The sequence below is a fragment of the Syngnathus scovelli genome, chromosome 21 (assembly GCF_024217435.2).
Source record: "Syngnathus scovelli strain Florida chromosome 21, RoL_Ssco_1.2, whole genome shotgun sequence".
Classification (NCBI taxonomy): domain Eukaryota; kingdom Metazoa; phylum Chordata; class Actinopteri; order Syngnathiformes; family Syngnathidae; genus Syngnathus; species Syngnathus scovelli.
The window spans coordinates 7,039,053-7,058,639 of NC_090867.1; the positions used below are offsets into that span (position 1 = coordinate 7,039,053).

The 19,587-nt window shown below is 45.1% G+C and overlaps 5 protein-coding genes across 6 annotated transcripts in view; all 5 read right to left on the reverse strand.

Annotated features, from left to right (window-relative positions):
- LOC125991468 (thyroid hormone receptor alpha-B) overlaps window positions 1-1,499 on the reverse strand; it is a 41,548-nt gene extending 40,049 nt beyond the window's left edge. The window contains exons 1-2 of the mRNA XM_049759394.2: window positions 1,417-1,499; window positions 1,274-1,339 (exon numbers count right to left, since the gene is read on the reverse strand). The gene's annotated coding sequence lies outside the window, so the exon portion shown is untranslated. The remainder of the gene's footprint in view (window positions 1-1,273; window positions 1,340-1,416) is intronic.
- Window positions 1,500-1,511: 12 nt separating this feature from the next.
- LOC125991470 (ORM1-like protein 3) lies at window positions 1,512-3,569 on the reverse strand. Its single transcript, XM_049759401.2, has 4 exons — window positions 3,339-3,569; window positions 2,741-2,935; window positions 2,494-2,645; window positions 1,512-2,044 (listed from the first exon to the last, which is right to left on the reverse strand). The coding sequence occupies exons 2-4, from the start codon at window positions 2,912-2,914 to the stop codon at window positions 1,909-1,911; spliced, it is 462 nt and encodes a 153-aa protein (XP_049615358.1). The 5' UTR covers window positions 2,915-2,935; window positions 3,339-3,569; the 3' UTR covers window positions 1,512-1,908.
- Window positions 3,570-4,585: 1,016 nt separating this feature from the next.
- si:dkey-21e13.3 (uncharacterized protein LOC100150043 homolog) lies at window positions 4,586-6,492 on the reverse strand. Its single transcript, XM_049759211.2, has 5 exons — window positions 6,262-6,492; window positions 6,078-6,185; window positions 5,876-5,998; window positions 5,653-5,778; window positions 4,586-5,588 (listed from the first exon to the last, which is right to left on the reverse strand). The coding sequence occupies exons 1-5, from the start codon at window positions 6,353-6,355 to the stop codon at window positions 5,131-5,133; spliced, it is 909 nt and encodes a 302-aa protein (XP_049615168.1). The 5' UTR covers window positions 6,356-6,492; the 3' UTR covers window positions 4,586-5,130.
- A 136-nt stretch (window positions 6,493-6,628) lies between these two features.
- Window positions 6,629-8,698, reverse strand: si:ch73-127m5.2 (uncharacterized protein LOC561202 homolog). The gene is made up of 5 exons (XM_049759210.1): window positions 8,560-8,698; window positions 7,756-8,242; window positions 7,490-7,690; window positions 7,294-7,423; window positions 6,629-7,222 (listed from the first exon to the last, which is right to left on the reverse strand). Exons 2-5 carry the CDS (start codon window positions 8,129-8,131, stop codon window positions 6,796-6,798), a joined length of 1,134 nt encoding a protein of 377 aa, XP_049615167.1. The 5' UTR covers window positions 8,132-8,242; window positions 8,560-8,698; the 3' UTR covers window positions 6,629-6,795.
- Window positions 8,699-9,296: 598 nt separating this feature from the next.
- kif19 (kinesin family member 19) lies at window positions 9,297-19,521 on the reverse strand. 2 transcript variants are annotated; one of them, XM_049758944.2, is made up of 20 exons: window positions 19,199-19,520; window positions 18,437-18,517; window positions 14,146-14,256; window positions 13,993-14,080; window positions 13,787-13,923; window positions 13,293-13,418; window positions 13,029-13,223; window positions 12,813-12,959; window positions 12,610-12,732; window positions 12,252-12,408; window positions 12,005-12,179; window positions 11,737-11,935; window positions 11,380-11,650; window positions 11,192-11,316; window positions 10,961-11,109; window positions 10,789-10,894; window positions 10,601-10,724; window positions 10,156-10,538; window positions 9,925-10,090; window positions 9,299-9,865 (listed from the first exon to the last, which is right to left on the reverse strand). In XM_049758944.2, exons 1-20 carry the CDS (start codon window positions 19,235-19,237, stop codon window positions 9,729-9,731), a joined length of 3,039 nt encoding a protein of 1,012 aa, XP_049614901.1. In that variant the 5' UTR covers window positions 19,238-19,520; the 3' UTR covers window positions 9,299-9,728. The 2 variants fall into 2 exon arrangements, with proteins under 2 accessions (XP_049614900.1, XP_049614901.1); XM_049758943.2 differs by having other exon boundaries at window positions 9,297-9,865; window positions 13,029-13,418; window positions 19,199-19,521.
- Window positions 19,522-19,587: the final 66 nt, after the last annotated feature.

Below are 19,587 nucleotides of genomic sequence, written 5' to 3' on the forward strand. Positions count from 1 at the left end.
GTCAAAGGTCAGGCGAGCCAGAGGCCTATCCCGTAATTGGTGTCAAGGAAGTACGAGGGGAGCGGATTCATCTCCATTGAGGCATCAAAATCAAGGAGGAGCTAAATTTAGCCTGGGGTGTTAGCGGAACTCCCGGCGAGACTTCAGGGGGGATTTCAGGTCAACGGCCCGTTTGGTGTCCTGGGAATCCTTGGCACACTGATTATTTATGACCCGTGCACGTTGGCTTACATCACTGACATGTCATCGTGGATGAATAATTCAAACGACGACATGATCCATTAAGAGGAGGCCAGGGAGAGGATAATACGTGCACATACTGCACATCGGGAAGTCTCCACAGTATTTAGTTTGCGCTGATGGATTCGCCCGCGCCTTGAAGGTTAAAAAAAAAAAAAAAAAAAAAAAAGGACCAATTGATTTGTTGCCTATCGATCATTTGTTGCATTCCGCCCGGCAACAGCGACAGCTTAACACGAGTTTAATCCACGACGTTTCATCTTGAAAATGAACAAAACCTTCCAGGAAGTTCTTTCTGCACTGTGGAATGCACCGAGCTGTTGAAAAGGTCTTGTTTTTTTGTCTGCGGGTGCCCTCGAGCCAAAAATGTCAGCAGGATTTTTTTTTTTCTTCCGAGATGGATGCGTTGCCTTTGGATAGATGGAAGCGGCGCCAAGTCAGATTGAAAAGCTTTTTGACATTTACGAGGTCTGATTTGAAGGTGCCTTGATTTGTTTCGGTTTTTACCATTATAATAATGTCATCTTAATTTGAAATGATTTTCCGCATCATTACTTGGTCACAAACGAAGATCCCTGTTTTGTTTTTTTAATCTTCGGTGTCGATTACAAGCGTGCACACAGACGATATTTCTATTCAGTCACATCGCTGCTTGGTTGCCATGGTTACAAAAACCTGGAAAGGAGGCTTTACAATTTACTATGAATTATGTAAAAGCGTAACGAACGGGATGTTTGCACATTAGTGCGCTTTTCTTTGTGAAATGAAAAAAAAAACATTACAATAAGAAACTCAATGACAAAAGATTAGACCTTAACGTCTGCCTGGTAGTAAAGATGGCCGCATATTAATATTTGCTGCTCTCTGGTGGGCAATTTGCCCCCCCACACATAGTTTGTATGACATCCTGGGAAAGTTCTCCACCCATTTTCCTTCATCCTCAAAGTCTCATTTTTTTTTCCAGTGTTCAATATTATTTTGCTGTTATCATACAGGCCACACATTAGGAAGCAATTGTCATGAGAAGGATTACCTGAAAACAGTGCACGAGGACAAATCTGGATGGGGACCAGTCCAGGATGTGATCTGCATTTAATCCCTAAATTAGAATTCACGGATTAAAACAAATCAAGAAGCTTCTGCAAATTCAAACATTGGAATTACTCAAATTTGTACCTGTGATTGGCTGGCGACCAGTCGCGGCTGTGCTCCACCTCTTACCACGAGTCATCCGTGACCCTCATGAGCGCAAATACGACACTCGACAAGAGTGAGTTTGAAAAATACTGTAGATATATATATTTGTTTATATATACAAGATCACAAGACAACTAGTTAACAACTTCCCTTAAAATCAAACCATTTCAGCCCTTTTAATGGCGACAGCGGATACGCCGGAATAAACGAGAACAAGAATAATAAATATGAAGTATCAACATGAAATGCTACAAAAGCGGCCGTGGCTGGGGACCCACACACTGATCATGCTGAGACGTGCCCCTACTGGCGCTGCCGGGCGTTGCGGACCCCCCCCTAAACTTCTCCCGGCTCATCGGAGAAACGCTAACTAGCATCTAATCCCATCTGAATGCTTTTCAGTCTTAAAGTCAAAAAACATAGCCACGCGTTGTCCTCTGTGGAGGCCTCTCTTCTGGGGCCCCAACCCGATCAGTACTTATTGATCCCGAAGAGGCGGACGCCGTGCAGTTGCGGCAGCTTGGGAATGAGCACGGTGAGCAGCGACACCGTGTTGACCACAAAGTGCACGCGGTCGTATTTGGTGTAAAAGCTGGTGAGGATGTACCTGCGCCAAACACAACAGCAAAGACCAATCGATTATCAAATGACCGGGCGTACGGAATTCCGAGGTGTCATTATCAGATAATATAACACGATAATATTTAAAGTTACAAAAACATGGAGTGATGATGTAATGGAATGAAAAAGATGTGATCACAGTTTGCATCAACAGACTGGCCATTGCGCTGCTGTCCGCCCTTGGCCACCTGGGGGCAGTATAAGACAGACAGATGTAAATGGTCATTTTGTCCTTAAAATTTGAGACACATCTACTGGCGCATGTGTGAGTAGGAAGTCGTAAAAAAAAAGTGTTGCAGCCAGCACTGTTTGGGCTGGGCACCAGGATTATCATAATGTGTATTTTAATCAGAAAAATAGAACTCCACATTGCTGTGCTGTATGAAAACATGAGTGGTGACATAAAGAAAATGTAAACATATTTTTTTCCCTTACAGGACGATGGGGGTGATGGTGAGGAACTTGCGCGAGGCAGTGAACTGCACGCCGTAGTCCATCTGCTCCCAGTGCGTGAGCAGGCGGGCCTTGCCCTGGTCGGGGGTCTCGAAGGGCGTCCCTTTGACGGTGTGCAGGAGTAGGTACATGCACTGGAGTTTTTCACAAAAACACAATGACATCATTGAAACGACTGCCTGGGAACACATGAGATGTTTGGTGTTGAAGAAAGACAAGGTAGGCCTACCAGGTTGTGAATCAGATTGGTGAGGGTCCACACCACGGGCACGCTGGCGAACGGGATGCTGAGCAGGATGACGTGCAACAGGCCGATGCCCAGGATGTACGACAGCCACATGCCGCGGCTGTTCATCACACGCGTGTTGGGGTTCACCTCGCTGTGTGCCGTACCCACGTTCATGGTGGCGTCACCTGCTGCCACCTACAAGGAAAAGTGCAGGAGTTGAAACTACTAAATGTACAAAACACCAAAGGCCAAGAGCTGGGAAGATCAGAACTTCAAGGCGGTCATGCTGACCACTCATCTACAACATATGACTCAAAATGCCAAAAATATACTAAACAAATAGTGTCCGAGTGGGTTATTTATACACCATCCTTTGTAGTTAGGACTATTATGACAACTGTGGTGGGCGTGTCCCTAAACCCAAACTAGTAATTAGCCAAGCAGAAGGCAGCGTTTAAGATGGTTGACAAAATGATACTCAAGTATCATATCAAACCAAAAAGTAAACAATAGAGCTTAACTTGTCGGCAGCTAGCTAAAATGGCTACACGGCTCCTTAGCTTTTCACAAAGCAGACAAAAATGGCTCCGACACCAACCTGAGCAGGTTCCGTTATCCCGGCGTCGGTTTCGGCGAGGCTCTGGTTTACGGAACGACCGCTCGCATCTTTTCGGTGACCAGAGCGAAGTGTTTAAAAACGTTAACGAAACAGCTAAAAACACAAATACAAGACTGTTTCTTTTCTGTCGTTTTTTCCCCAGCACAGCTGACAACACGGCGCTGTTTAGCGGCCTGACGTCATCTCTAATCGCCCCCGCGCCGCGGTCAGAGTTCAGCCTCTAAAGTTCCGCCCATGCCTCGCTCTAGTCTGTGATTGGTTGGTTTGGCTCAAACGGAAGGCTCCGCATTGAGCAGGTTGACCCGTTATGCCCCTACGTCAGTGTAAACGCCATGTTGGATGTGTCAAATCTGCTCATAAACTATTGTGAGTGCACAATGGCGCTTATATTACACAAACATTAATACATTTGAGAATATTTTCCAGAATGAATCACATGATCCACTGTTTCTCCATATGTCCCCTTAAGTAAAAAATAATAAAAAAAGGGTTCATGGCTGGCTCCCAAGTTCACACTTGATCTGAGCAAACAATGGGAGGCCTCGTCCAACTGTGCCAGGGGCCAAAAATAAAGTAAACAACCCAAAAAAAGATGAGTGACAGCTGAGCGGCTTTCATCATCAACAGGGTCATGTTCCAGATAAGCACCGCCCCCTGTACTAATCCAGGCTCGATGGCCCAAGGCCAAAGGTCGACTGTGTTCTGCTGGCATGCGATGTTATGTGACACCCGGAGCCCTGGGCATACATCTGAGCTTTCAATTCCTCACAAGTTAGGACAATGTTTTGATTTGTTTTTTAACACTACAGTGAATCACGAGTATCTCCTCAAGCAACATGTACTTTTTTTTTTTTCTTTGGGTTCACATGAAGCAAATTTGCAATATTATTGTATTAGATTTAAAGCAGTAATGGTCGAACTGGGACATGACGAGGAGGAAATGGCAGAAAAGCAAACAAAGTTGACTGCGTTCCTCTTTCCTTTTCATCCGACTTAAGCGCATCACCAGAAAAGACGATATAATGACTTTTGGGCAAAAAACGTTGCTTTGGCGCCATCCTCGGGTTAAATATTGCACTGCATGTGAAATTGTCTATTCTAAAATCTCTGAACCTACAGATAGAATAACACTCAGTTCTTACATATTTGGTTCTTTAAATTATTGTTGTAGTTTATCTATATTCTTCTTCTTCTTTTCCTTTCGGCCACAGTTTCCATCTCACCCTATCCTGTGAATCCTCTTCTCTCACCCCAACTAACTTCATGTCCTCTTTCATTCCATCCGTAAATAAATAATTTGTAAACGAGAATGTTTCTGAAAGTCAGCTTGACTTTAATAAAAGTTTAGAAAAGTGTTAAAAAATGCAAAAAAAAAGTGTTTCAAAAATTCAATCTGGAAGATAAACATCCATTGGCTGGTTAAATTACAGCTTCTTTTTTTTTACCCAATCACTTGAAGCACAAAGTTTAAATTCTTGACACATTTATACATTCAAAAAAAAAAAACAGCAGGAGGATACTGAGCCGCAGTTTCATCAAGATTTTCTGAACAAAATCATCCACATTTCCTACCTTTGACACATGCACTTTAAAAAAAACAACTATTAATATAATAAAGGAATTTTTAATTTTTTGAAACATATAAAAACAATATGGGGTACTACTGAGTATAAGCTGCCTTTACATTATTGTAAACTGTTAGTAAAGTCCACTTTGTTTCCACATCAACCCAATTTGAGCAAAAAAAAAAAAAACCTCAAAGTCCCCAAATCTAGAGGAAGGTGTTGAAGACTAGTGTCTTCAGACTAGTCCGTCTCAAACTGTTCCTGTTTGCCATTTTGGAACATCTCCCAAAGATGAAGAAAGGGAGCCATCGAGTGGGCCTCTTGTTTTTGTGAAAGTTCAAGAAGGAGGCGGAACAACGTTGCACCAGCTCCACGCCGATGGCGTACTGCCCCGGCGCCCATTGACACACACGCACCACGGTCACCGAGGTCACGAAGCCGCACTTGTGTGGTGGTGCCACGCCACGAAAGATGCATTCCTGTGGTTGGGCTGGTGTGCTTCTCTCCCACACAACACTGGCCTCCTCTGCTATGCTCATGCCACTGAGGTTGCACAAGGCCCGGAGGCATACCTCCTCTAAGGCCTCGTTGCCGGGGAATCGCAGGAGGACAGCGACCAGACGAGGTACCGCCCCTTTGCGTAGTAACAGTTTCTGATGCTTACCTGATGAGAAACAGAATAAACATATATTTATCTTCTCAATGTACTTTTTACTCTCCATACTCACAGCTGTCAAAAGACATGCGAGTGATGGCCTGGACCGCATGCCTCAGAAGATCCTGGTCCACACTAGTCAGCACGGACAGCAGAGCCGTAACCAGACCAGCATCTCCAAAACCTTTCCGTATCACCGCTTGACATAAATGAAAGAAAATGTCCATTTAAATGTCCCCAAGAAGTGGTACTGGATAAACTGGTCATTATGGTGCTCGTCTCGTGAATAGACTTACATTCCTTGGCAAGTTCAGCTACCAGTTGCGCGGTTAGCAGCGCCAGGGGCCCTCTTTCCCTCAGCAACAGCGCCAAAACCGGAAGAATCCCGCTGATCACGACTTGCTCGGCGGCGCCTTTGTCTGGAGCGATGAAAATCTTATTGTGATGAATGAACTTCCATTGGCTGAAGGAATCTTTTAAATTTGTGTCAAGACTCACTCCTCTCCTGGATGTTCACCAGCACTGTGCACAAGTGAGGCTTCAGCTCAGCTTCAATCCGTTCGAAACCCAGCACCCTGATGGCACCCAATGCGTTGTTCAGGTTCTCTATGGCAGGGGAGGATGAGAAATCCTCCATCTTTTTATTTGACAAATTATATCAAACATTAAGGACCACACTCACCGTTCGGCGTGGAGGGTTGCAGACGACCGCTTTTGTGTTGATCCCTGTTAGCACACTGGTACGTAAATGTGAGCGGCATGGTGGAATGTCCCATCGTGGCTTTTTGTTATTCCAACAATCTCCCTCTTCACGTTTCCAGCCCTGCTTGAAAAGCGTTTGGCGTTCCACGACGGCTCGTTCAGTCCTGTTGGGTTTAATGCAAATCCCCGCCCCACTCAAAGCTCCTCTTGTACCATCTGTGCACGATGTGCGTGTACGGTTGAGGTATTAGCAGCTTGGCTGCTGGTATTTTGACAGACCTAAAACCTCCCCATGGTGCTTTGGACACTTCTGGGCAACGTGAGAGTAAGCATGTCATGCTAATTAATTTAAAAAAAAATATTACAAGAATATCTTTATGGTTTGCTACCAATTCTTAATACACACAGAGAAACCTGGATTTGAACATAAAGTAAATACAAATACTACAGATATTTTTTGAATCTTTTTGGTCCTTCCTGAGAACAATCTGATAAATGTAAACACGATGACATGTCAAGACGGTGTGGAGCCACCAAGACCGGTGGAAACAGTCTCATAGCCGACAGACACCAAAGTTAGCACGTTGCCTTGCATGCCTTCCGTCTTGCAGGGCTCCACCTCGGTTGTATTTTCCTGCTGGACCTTCTTCTTTCCTCTGGTTCGTCCTTTGCTTTTTGAGATGACCTTCCCTTGCTCCTTGACGGCGAGGCTGGTCTTGTGACACCGGCGTTGTCGCCGGCGGATGCGGTGAGTGGGCGCGGCAGATTCCGGATGCTCGGCGGCGGAACCGGAGAGGATGCGGATCTGATGTTTGATTGCCGTGACGATCATGTCCAGGGCAACGTCAAGCATTCCCAGACCGAGGCCGTGCGTCGCGCTGTCGAAGGCGCCGCTGTTGACCGGGTCCTTGAAACATTTACGCATGTCCTCCAGGTGATTCCTGCATGGAGACAAGATACTTCTGGTACTTTCCTATTCCGTTTCAAAATATCAGCGCCTGAAAATAATTACTTGGTCTCGATGATTTTGGACCAGTGTTGGACTGTGTTTGTTTCAGGGATGAGCTGTTTGGCCATGTTGCCGTAGTCAATGTAGTCATGGGAGAAGTCCTTCATGTCGTCACACAATGCTCTGGTGTCACCTGACGACAAATACACAGAGTCAAGGCGTGTTTCCTCCACGTCATCTACCAATTTCATCTTTTCACCTTCTGTGAGTTTGGAGAAGGATGAGGAAACAGAGGTAGTCGTGCTAGGTGTGAGGCCAAGGACGCTCAGGGACTCCAGCAGCGTCTTCTTGCTAGCTGGACCTCGGCTCACTCGCGTGTAGGCGGCCAACGAGCGCAGGGACATCTTCTCCGGAGCCTGGAGACGGCGCTTGATTTCATCGTAGGAGATGAGATGTTTCCCTGAAATTGGAGGACCGTGACTAAGGGGTCATTTTAATCGGAAAGTTTTCTGAGGAGCTACTTACTAGCCTTGGATCCTTTCATGTTAGGATCCAGGAGTGATGACACCTCCGCAAAGGGCATCTGTGTGGAGAACTCTGAAGTGGTACTGGAGTTCTGTGGCTGGATGGCTTCCTCAGTCTGTAATGTGGCAGACACCTGCATCTGAGTCTGGAGATGAGGCTGGATGGCATGCATCTCCACCTGGGTGGTCTCCAATGGGACCTGATCTTGTGGAGGAGGCAGGACCAGCGTGTTTTCAGGTAAACTCTGCAGACTCATCCCCCCCTGGGTCATCATTTGGTCTGAGGACACTTGAAATATTCCCATGACTGGCTTCACCATGGTGAAAAGCATGTTGCCCTGAGCATCCAGGCCCACCACCCTTGTAGATTGCTCCATCTTGTCACCGAATCAGTGGATCAGGTAGTAAGTAGCTTGCAATTTAACTGTTTACTTTGTTGTTATATTTGGAGGAGGTTCATCGTCAATTTGGGTATGAGCAGATGTTTCCTGGAAGATAAAGTGCATATTGTAAACATTATACAACTTTATTTCACACTTTCTCTCATGCATGTGTGCACATGGGCACACATCATCTGTAGTTTAAAAGGGAATGATGTCACGAGAAGAACAGAAAAACATATCGTGGCTTTTTATCGTTTCCACTTTCGAAGCATTTCAAAATGGCTGCCACCTGCGCGTTGTTTTATTTGGTACTATGGTACGGACAGAATCGTTCCTGAGCAGCGTTTGGTGGTTCTGAACGTGGTCTGAAAAACTGGACGTGCACCATCGCTCTACCAGTCAGTGACGGTAGTTCCACTCACCGACTTTCTCGTTTAAGAATCCACTGATCCTAGAACGGTCCTGGTCGAGTCAAGCGACATTTTGCTTTCTTCTCTGCTGCCTCGTCGGCGGGTTGCAAATCAGCTCTACTTGCGCCACTCCCGGATACGATTAATCCCGACGCTCATTGGCTGGATGACACGTCAGTCATTTAGAAAGTGGCTTGCGATTGGCTCAGAAAATATAAACAAAGTTAATACGTATATAGACCAATAAATATTGAATATATAATAAACAAAATTAGAAATAAAATTGAATGTGATTCAATCACAGAATATTTTGATACATGGTACAAAATAATTAAAAATAATGTCTAATTAACCTTAAGGTCAAAAAGACCCATATTAGAATCATTGTGTTTTTAAAACCATTTTGGCGAGTAATTCACTTCTATGATATTAGATATTATATTTAGAACCACACAAAAATGATTTAATGTTTGCAATGTCTTCATTTTGAACTTTTTAACTTCTTTGAAAAAGAAAATTACCTAGAACAGTCATAGAAAAATGTGAACGTAGTGAATGTCCATTGTGTGCGTGTGTGAAAAACATGTTCTTTTTAGGAATAGGTACCTGGAATATGATTTTTACTATGAAGATATTTTTTTTAATAAACAACCTCACCAGCTGATTTTTAAAAAAAAAAATATTATTATTATTATTATTAGAAGATCAGATCCTTATTTTTCGAGCAGCACCCAGTATTTGTTTTATAATGTCACACATTTTCTCTTTTGTCACTTAAGGCTAAATAAAGAAGAATAAAATAAAGTAGAATGTGAAATGTTTTTTTTCCTCTCCAATTTATTTTGGTAGTCATTAAAAAATGTACAAAAGAAAGCACAGAAAATGGAAATGAAATAAAAACAGCAAGGCAACTGTTAAAGAATGAAAACGAATAAATAAATGAAAACGAAAACACAATAACTGAGGCGGCACAATCGAATAGTAATTAACAAAGAAGTCCTGCAATTGCGACAATAAAGAAACACAATTTTTTTTTTTTTTTTTTTTAAACACATGAAGACAACAAGACACAAAATGGACACGTAATGATCTTTGGTGTCTGTAGGCAGGATGATGAGTTCTCTGTCACCATCCAGACTTCCTGGTTTGTGCATCTCGCATTGTTCAAGTGAAAATAACGCTCAGTGTCGGCGTGGTCGCTGCTGGCTCCCTATTGCGGTGTTGGTGGTGGTGATGTAGAGGGGCGGCTGAGGTTGCCGCAGAAAGGGGATGCGCTTCAGGTTATTTGCCTGGACTGCAGGGATCTCCGAATTTGGGCCTGCACAGGAAGGACGTTCTTAAAAAACACTTTTAACGTCATGGTTACTGTAGACGTACCTGCTTGCTGGCTGCCATTTGGTACCCTGACTTTGGCAAGAGGCGGGACTCTGAACTGGGGGCGGAGCACGGGAACCTGTGACTGACCACTGACGTGGAGGTGAGCATCTGACGTGCTGTCCAAAGGGCGGAATCTTGCCGCTGTGTTTGTTTTGGATTGAGGCACCTGTGAGAAAAGGATCATGTTTATAGTCATATATTTATATTTCTGTTTGTGCTGCATTCACTCACTGCTTGTCCTGTGACCTCAAAAGAGCGGGAGCGCCTCTTCTTACGGCGCGCCTCAAAGTCGGAGTCTCGCGGTGTTTGGTTTTTGCCGGTGAGCTTGCGGTGCCGTGTCCAGGTGGTCTGGAGGCCGGGCCCCTCGCCGGTGCTGCTGGAGAGGTTGTCGTCGGAGGTGGCGTGCCGGAGCTCTGGGCTGGGCTGTCTGCCACGCCGCACCGGCAGACCCCTGGGGGCCGTGTCGCCGCCAAAGAGGCTACTCTTCTGCGTGGCACGCTCCATGGGGGAGGGGGCGGGCGGCAAGCGCAAGGACTCCACCTCGCGAGCTTTGAAGCGCCGCCGCGCCGCCTTCACCGAAATATTCTGGACACCTTTGAGGATCCGCTGCCTCTCTTCAAAAAGTAACGGGAAAAGTTTGTTGGGATTGTTTTTGAAACTTCACCTGGTGACTTACCATTTCGGGAAAGCGGGGCGTCAACACCCGCCTCGCTGCTCTCCGGAGATGAATCCAGCTGGCTGCTAACGCTGTGGCTGAGGTGAGAGTAGCTCAGCGAGCTGACCGGCACCAGCGGCTGCAACTGTGCCGACAGATGGCGCCGTTGAGTTCAAACAACAATTTGTTACCCATCTCCTCTCACTCACCTCTCTGTTGCCCTTCCCGTTGATGTGTATGGGAGGAGGGGTCATCACGGCTGATATTTTCATGTGGCGTGCATGAGCGATGTTTTTGAAAACTCTCTCGCTGTCCCTGACACCAGAGAAGAAAAAACATCAAAATCCCGATACCTTGTTACCATTGTCGACAAGTCCTTACTGTTCAGTTTCAGGCAGAATGGGGGGCAACGTGTGGCGACGAAGTTTGACGTGTCTTTCGTCGGGGTGGATGCAATCCTGGTCTGAGTCCACGTCTTGAACGGTGTCACGAGCCTGAGGAGCCAGGCCGATCTTGGGTAGGGAGCCCACCTGGAAACATGGGGTATCCTTCAAACTATTACAGTGACTCTTGCGTCAGGATCTTTTTTTTTTTTTCAGTTTTTGTATCTACCTTAACGGTGTGGCTCGTGGTGACGTTCTCAAGAGCCGCAGCACGATCCAGTTTCCTCTCATCTCGTTCTCTGGCATACATATCATAGAGCTCCTGTAGTTGGGGCGGCAATAGCAGACTGTGCTCTAGAAAGACAACACGGGTCAGTCAGTAGACCTTAACCAGTCGAGATAGCGGTTGGTACTAACCATCAATGAACTGCCGCTGCTGTTGGATGAGCTCGTCGCAAAGGTGCCGATGCATCTCAAAGCGGCGGACCACAAAATTCTTCTGCCGGATCACATTGTCCTTCAGCAGAGCGTGCGATTGTAACTCGGCGTTCTCGATCTCCAGCTCGTGGACTTTGCACAGGAGGCCAAGCACTTCGCGCTGCTCCTCCGAGCTCACCCGTCGGGGTAGCAGTTCCTCCAGTTGCCGGGCCTGGTCGCGGAGCTCCAGGAAGCGGCGCTCCAGTTGCGCCTAGACAAAAAAAACAACCCCATCAGCCATTAAATAAATAAATAATTGAATTGAATGCAATAAAAAAAAGGAGATGTTTTGAAGACCTTTTGTTTGTGGAGCTTCTTCTGCTCCGTCATGAGGGTCACTAGGTTCTCTTTGGCTATGGCCACCTCCTCTGTCTCAGTGACATCCGGCGGAGACTCCGGTGAGTCGGACTCCTTCTCGCTGTCGTCCTTGCTGACGCTTTCCTTTCGCTTTTCCGCTCTCCACTTCCGTCGTCGCCTGCTGCGTTCATGCTCCCAGCTGAAGACAAGACTGAATAGGTGAGGAATTCTCCGCAGCGTTTTTTTTTTTAGTTCAGGAAAATCTTACTCTGCAATGGTGAGCAGCTGCTTGGAGGTGTCCATCTGGATCTCCGTGTTGCTGGTCTCTAGCTCCATTAGGTTTCTGCGGATATCCATCTGCTGGCGGAAGGCCTCCAGGAGCTGCTCCCTCAGCTGGTCCATTTCTGCCCGACTCTGCTGGCAGGCGTGTGCCTGGACCTCGGCTGTGAGAGGATGATAACTGGAACATCAAATCCAAACTTGTTTTCTGATAAGAGGAGATTGAGCAGCTTCACCTTGCACGTTACGGATGTCGGTCCTCTCGGAGGTGAGCTGGCGGCTCGCCTGGTCGGCCATCTTCTTTTTGAGTCTCTCGATCTCGCAGCGAAGGTCCGAGATGATGTTGGTGTACTGAGCAATGTGGTAGGACACGTTGATCAGGTTCTTCTTCACCTGGGGCACACAAAACCATAAGAATTTAATTTAATTTAATTTAATTTAATTTAATTTAATTTAATTTAATTTAATTTAATTTAATTTAATTTAATTTAATTTAATTTCACAGCAGTGCGATCAACTTGTTTTTCAAAGCAGACCAATAGAGGGCGCTATTGCTAAAATTTTAAATACTATATTTCCATTTTGTCAGCTCACCCGCGTGCGAATACTTTTAGCTCGGTCGGCGTACGTCAGCGTGTTGCGGGACTCCTCAAAAGCTACCGAGGCGGGACTGATGTGGGCGATCATGACGGTTCGGCTATTACCCCCCAACGAGTCCTGTCAATCAAAGACATCATCAATCAACAGAAGCCCCCCCCCCCCCCCCCCCTTCAAAATGCCTCCATCATAATCAATACCTTAAGCAGTCTGGTCAGCTTGCTGTCTCGATAGTTGACGTACTTGTTACCGTTCTTGTCGCTCAACGCGTTGATGCAGTTGCCCAACGCCAAGAGGGAGCGGTTGATGTGGGCGCCCTCTTTTAACCTCTGACCTCGATTCTGGGTCTGATTGACAGGCGGATGTGAGTCAGCGTAGAAAAAAAACTATAACAAACACACACACCATCCACACACCTGCGCTGCTCGCTCAGAGCCGGCCAGGTCGATCATGAAGAGTCGAGCAAAGCGGACCTCCTGCAGAACGTCCCGGCAGCGACTCTGCTGCTTGACGGCCACCTGCAGCACGGCGTGAGAGCGTGACGACGTCTGGTTGGCCGCCGTGGGCTCCTGCGTACGCTGCTTATTCCCCTTCATCAGGAGCTCCATAATCTGTGACACAAACACACACACTTGTGAAATTCCACAAATTGTGCAGTGTGCGAAAAGAACGGGAATGACCTCCTGAGCGTTAATGGTGGACACTTCGGTGATGCCCGCCACCTGAATCTCGCCTTTGGAATCCTCTCTGAGGTCCAAGAAGCCTGAAGATGGGTTGAGCAGGTCTCTTATCATCTCGTTGTAGATCTACAATCATACGTAGTTCATATTATTTTTATTTTTCCAACTCCTATATGAAAATGGTGTGACTATAGATATATATTATTATCTGCATTTATGTGTGGAGGCTGTAAAAAAGCTTTCAAGCTCTTTACTGCCTAGAAACAGCAGATCTAGAATCATCCGCCAGCCGAGTTTTTTTTTTTTTTTTAATAACCCACTTTGCCGGAAGGCAGATTCAATAACAGGCGCCTAATGACAGCGTCAAATACCGAGAAGACTCCACTCGATGGGAGTAATCATCTGTTCACGGAAAAATGACACAGCTTTCTACAAAAGTATTGGGACGTGGCGCTTTATCAATTGGTGTGGATTAAAAGTGACATTAATCCCACCTCCAGATAAGACATGGAGACGCTGTACATCATGTCGTCGCTGGTTTCCTCAATGGCCCGGAAGAGGTCGTTGAGGGTTCGGACGTAGATGCCGGGCTCCTTGTCGGTACCCAGCATTGTGTATGTTTTCCCGCAACCTGGACAGGACCCACAAAAAAAGTATAATATTTTTCTATCCAAGAATCCATCCACTTTCTAGCACTAACCTGTGGGTCCGTAGGCGAACACAGTGGCATTGTAGCCTGAAATGAGGCCCTCGATCAGACCCTTGGTGGTGGCGCGGTAGACCTCCTCCTGCACACGGAGCAAATGTTTCATTAAGCAAAAACTTTTCTTTTTGGTTATTTTTTTGGACTCACTTGACTGGTCGAGTAATCAAAGGCAACATCAAAAACGTATGTCTTTTCCCTGGAACGGTTGGCCCGCAGGACATCATCGGGATCCTCCATGGGGTCCATCAGGATTACCATCTAATTTGAGGAGTAAATGGAGAAATAAAACAAGCCAAACATTTTTTAAAAACATTTTTTGTGGGTTGACTCGCAACAGACAACAAAATGCTTCTAAACAAAATGGCTGACTTGAGAAATGAAATGGGTGTCTAAAACAGGTTTTTCTGAGCTACAAATTTTAATAAATGTATAAATAATTACAAAAACACAATATATGATACTTATATTAATATATATGAATAAAATAACAATTAAAAAATAAATATTTTGGACATATTCTTTTTTTTTTTGTGTGGGTTTACTTGCAATAGACCCCAAAATGTTTTTAAACAAAATGGCGGACTTCAGGCATGGCTCCTATAGACCGTTTTGCTTTACAAGAAGACGTAATGCGGTTGTTTTGGTAACACACACACACACACACACACACACACACACACACACACACACACACACACACACACACACACACACACACACACACACACACACACACACACACACGCACACACACACACACACCCAGAGGAGTGATGATGCAATGCTTCCAAATTTAACTCCCAGGCTCCTTGTATGGACGAGGAGGCTGTCGGGGTGATAACACGTCTCCTCCCATTTATCGTTTATTGAGTTACAGAAGCTGCAGAGGCTCCGCCCACCAAACACCAGCTGTTTGGTAAGAACCCTTACAATCAATATTTTGTCACACAGAACAACAAAACACCGGCATTTTTTTTTCTCGGGTTGAATCCTGCAATTTACGAACTAAACAAAAATGGAATTGAAAGCGAAAATGACTCCTAGTGGATTCAGTCAACAATTACCGAGATAACGTTCTTTCACGCACAAAATCACTGGACGTCATCAAATTTATTGCTCGCATTTGTGTGTCCTCTTTATGACACCGGCCTCCGAGGTCACGGGGTCGTCGGCTTTTACCAGCGTGTGCCGGCAAGATTAAGACAAGCGCTTTTGTATGTATGTGCGCACGCCACGTCCATTTGTCACCGTGGAGACGGCGTGTTTTCTGTGAAATGTAAAATTGGAATTTCAAGATAATTGCGTTAGAGCTGCAGCGATACCCTGAAGACGATTATAAGACGATTAGGAAAAGCTTTTTTTTATTTTTAAAGATAATCCGCTCTTATTTGCAAAAAAGGGAGAAAGCACGACATTCGTCATCGTCCACCTTTTTCCGAAATGCAACCAAAGCGTCGGAAAGTTATCGCTTATCTGCCAGCTGCCCTCGGTGTGCCCTCCCGCCAATGCCAGCCTGGATCTTCTTACAGGTGAAGTGTCGTCTGGCCGCTGTTATATAAGAAGTCTGTCTGCCTTGGCACACACGACGCACGGCTCAACCCGACGCACGGACGAGACCAAGGTGACATTGTGAAAATTTTTCATAAGAGACCAAGAACTCATCGTGACAATTGCCATGCTCCTCATCCGTCACGATGAGGGCTGAAGTTTGTGTTTGATGAGAGTGCCACTACACTCCTGAGCCCCCTTCAGGGTCCCACTTGACTCCCCCCCTCGTTAACCCTCCCACTCTCGCTGGTTGAGCCGTATAAAATACTTGAAACAACCGGGCGAGGTTTTCAATCTGTCACGAGAGGGTGTGCACACTTGTGCAACCACATCTCAAGTTTTCTTTTCTCACCATTAACGGGAATTTTTTGAACTAGGTCACCAAAAGTCAAGTTGTGCCACCTGAAGATTTCTTCTTTTCTTAACGACTCTGCCTTGAAAAGCTCTTTTGTTGTCAAAACGAGCGTGTCCATTATCCACCATGATGAACTTCTCACTTTGAAAAGATAATGACGGATCATCAGCCATAATGGCTGTCCCATCCCAAGCCAATTTTGTTATTTAAAAAAATAATATGATGATACAAGAAATAGAATAAAAGATCAAATGAGCAGTATTGGGTGAAGGGGTAAATAAAAAACACAATACAAAAATATATAAATGTAATAAATAACAAAAACAAGTAACATGAATAAAATAATTAACAAAAAAATGCAAAAATGACACAAATATAAATATGTTATTTAAAAAAATATATGATAATACAAGAAATAGAATTAAAGATCAAATGAGCAGTATTGGGAGAGAAATAATGGGAAATAAAATATATATATATATATAAGTGTAATAAATAACAAAAACAAATCGCATAAATAAAAATTATTGATAAAAAAATGTAAAAATGATGTAAATATAAAATAACAAATAATAATAGCATCATCATCTCCCTATTTTTCTCACGTGAGGAGGCATGCCGAGTGTCAGGGAGAAGAAAAAACCCCACAAACAATGGCCCTAACCTTGTCTGGGCGTCTCCATGGCGACAAGGCCCGGGCCATAAAGCCTCCCCCCGACTCCGTGCCTCTATCAAAGCCTGAAGACCAGTTTGACAAGCTTTCCAAAACATTACAAACACATGTGATCAATTCATCACGTCTTTGGTGAAGCAGCATGTGGTTTGTCATCGCAAACATACAATTGTGCACGTTTCAACACCCCAAATACATTTTATACGACCTCATTCATAAATCTTTGCGACTACTACATCTCAACTGTTGCTCAGCGAGCGTCGATTTGGTGAGAGCAGCTGGCAAGGCAGCTTAATTAACCTGAGCCGCAAGACGTTCCAATCAGCTCATCTCGTCGTTGTGCTCTCTGCCAAGACAGCAAGCTCTAGTGGCGACCCCCACCCCCCCTTCACACACCCCACCCTAATCTGTCTGAGCGCTACCTGCACGCCATATGGTCATCGTGGACTTTGTAAACAAACCTGAGGTGTCGGGTTTTATTTAGTACAAAGTCCACAACCTTGAGCCGCCTCGTGATTGGCAAACTTCCTGCACAATTGTCTTTTTTTTTGCATCAATTCACTACTCGTGCTGCTCCTTCTTGTAGACACACATTGGCCACTTGGTGGCAGTATAATCCCACCAGAGCTTCAGAGAGAAGAAGAGCTTCACAACCGAACGTTGTGATTTTAGTCATTTCACAATAGATCTCGAACGTTGTTGTTATGACCCTCTCCTCTATATTCATACCAAGCCCACCGACGGATTCCCTTAATCCGCACCACTTAAGTAGCCTCTCCATATCTTTCGGTTTCAATGAGGGCGTAAGCGAATATGCACGCGAGAGCCGAGTCAGCACCAACGGGGGCTCTCTTATCCCCCCGTGTCGTTGTTTTTGTTGATGGTACAGATGATGATGTCATGGTGCTTATGTTGTCCGTGGGCTTGACTCTAATTGAATTACAATCCAGGATGTAGACAAACAGGCCTGATCCCGGGAGGAGGTGAGATTATCCTTTTTGGAAGTGCTCTCCAGGCCATAAGATGATGATGTTATCCAAGACTCCAAAAAAGCTTCAGGGCCGAAACTGAAGGGGGCGCCGAGGGACAGCTGATATTTGTTTATATCAATGACAGTTTAGGGATCTTACCGATCGGCATGCTTCTAGCAAGTTTGTTTTTTTGTCAAAAGCCCCTAGGTGGTTTGGAAACGCCCTTGATGATGATATCACCATGTCAACTGTTGCCATGCCCGGCGCCATTACGCTACTCGCGCCAGTCACGATGCTTATTAGCACCGCCGCCACATCATCCGCAGTAATTACGCTAGCACCCTGAACGAGGGCCACCAGGGGGATAGTGTGAAATTCACAACACGGCACCCCGGTCTTGTGTGATGACAGTGTAGCAGTTCACGTCGCCTGTTCTAGAAAGAGAAAACTCAGGAACTACATTTTTAGTCGACCCACAAAAAAGTCCTAAAAAGCCAAAAAGTCACAAAATGTCGGCCATTTTGTTTTAAAGACTCACATCCTACATGATTTGTCACTTGTCACCAATTGTGACATCACATGAGTTCTAGAAAGAGAGAACTCAGGAACTGCATTTTTTTTTTTTTTTTTACAAGTCGACCCACAAAAAAGTCCTAAAAAGCCATAACCAAAAACTCACAGGAAGTCGTCCATTTTGTTTTAAAGACTCACATCCTAAATGATTTTTCACTTATCACCAAATGTGACATTTGAGGTCTTGGCTGACATCTTATCCTTGCACCCTGACGTAAGATGACCTCCATGCCTCCTTCGTCATGCAGAAACCCTCCTGACCTCCACACACACACACACACACACACACACACACACATCAAAACTCAATGCTCTCACCTGTTCATCGAGCCTGTGCGCCACGATGGTCGCAGTCTCCTCCTGCTCGCCATCGCTGAGCGGCCGAATCCTCAAGGCCACCTAAACACACACAAATAATCAATAATGACAAACGCTAATTTCTTGTAAGTACAAAAAAATAAACAAACACAACTCATACACAATTGTTTCCAATTTCACAAAACAATTGAAGCAAATGGGAGCTAGAATGACGTTAGTTAAAATTAGACGGCTATTTATTTATTCACGGTGTGTTTGTATACGTGTGTGGCGTCATTCCACTTGTGGTCAGTAGAAAGTGTGTTGGGACAAGAGAGGCTCAGTTACGGCTAACACAAGCGCTTTAATAATTCACGGCGGTGCCACGGCCCGCTGCGCCTACCATTAATCATGCTCCAATTTATTTGCATTTTTGGTATTTATGCAAAGTGCTACTTTTTTTTAATTATTGTATTTTTGTAAGGCTATGTGGGAAAGTATATAAAATTTGTGACAAAGTGACAAAATTATTAAATGAATACATTCGGTTGTATTCTGATTAGCTCAAGATTGAGCAAATTTTTGCATCATATTAATTTCTTAAAATGAACAGAAGATCCAGATCAGATGTGTTTCATTTTTAATTATTTCCCTAATAATTTTTCTCAATTTAATTGTATTGTTTATAATTCATTTTTTATAAAATCAATAAGTATGCTTAAAAAACATCTTATAATAGAAATAAACTTGACTTGACTTGACTTAATGAAGTTGTGCACTCACCGTGAGTTGGTGCTCCTTCGACTCTCCGGTGTCCTTCATGCTCACTTCGCGTCACTCACAGCCAAGCTTCGAGTGCATCACTCCGGATTCCCGACCACCATGCAACCCCCCCTTCTCCACCTGCAGCGCCCCACCCGGACCTCCTTTTGGCTTGAACTCAGCTTCACGTCCGTCCCGCGCCGACCCCTCTCCTGCAACCAGTCGGTCGTCCAAGACGCGGCTCTCCGCTGGTTGACCCGGCACCGGGTCACCTTCGCCTCCTGCCTGCTTTTGCTTGACTGGTGTTGACGACTCACTGTGCGTGCGCATGCACGTGAGCGCGTCTCAGTGAAGGCGCACGTCGCCATTGGAGACATGGACATTATAAGCAACAGTGACACCTAGTGGCA

Bases quoted from the DNA above. Each gene is read 5' to 3' on its own strand.
- LOC125991470 (XM_049759401.2), bottom strand. From the start codon at position 2,914: ATGAACGTGGGTACGGCACACAGCGAGGTGAACCCCAACACGCGTGTG. The intron at 2,646-2,740 runs GTAGGCCTACCT...GAAAAACTCCAG, and splicing joins CCAATCTGATTCACAACCTG to TGCATGTACCTACTCCTGCA. The intron at 2,045-2,493 runs GTAAGGGAAAAA...TGTTTGGCGCAG, and splicing joins ACCATCACCCCCATCGTCCT to GTACATCCTCACCAGCTTTT.
- si:dkey-21e13.3 (XM_049759211.2), bottom strand. From the start codon at position 6,355: ATGGGACATTCCACCATGCCGCTCACATTTACGTACCAGTGTGCTAAC. The intron at 5,999-6,077 runs GTGAGTCTTGAC...TCATCGCTCCAG, and splicing joins GGTGAACATCCAGGAGAGGA to ACAAAGGCGCCGCCGAGCAA. The intron at 5,779-5,875 runs GTAAGTCTATTC...ATTTATGTCAAG, and splicing joins AGCTGAACTTGCCAAGGAAT to CGGTGATACGGAAAGGTTTT.
- si:ch73-127m5.2 (XM_049759210.1), bottom strand. From the start codon at position 8,131: ATGGAGCAATCTACAAGGGTGGTGGGCCTGGATGCTCAGGGCAACATG. The intron at 7,691-7,755 runs GTAAGTAGCTCC...CTCCAATTTCAG, and splicing joins CATGAAAGGATCCAAGGCTA to GGAAACATCTCATCTCCTAC. The intron at 7,424-7,489 runs GTGAAAAGATGA...ATTTGTCGTCAG, and splicing joins CTTCTCCAAACTCACAGAAG to GTGACACCAGAGCATTGTGT.
- kif19 (XM_049758943.2), bottom strand. From the start codon at position 19,237: ATGAAGGACACCGGAGAGTCGAAGGAGCACCAACTCACG. The intron at 14,081-14,145 runs GTGAGTCCAAAA...CTCCGTGTGCAG, and splicing joins TTGATTACTCGACCAGTCAA to GAGGAGGTCTACCGCGCCAC. The intron at 12,733-12,812 runs GTATTGATTATG...TTTGATTGACAG, and splicing joins AGCTGACCAGACTGCTTAAG to GACTCGTTGGGGGGTAATAG.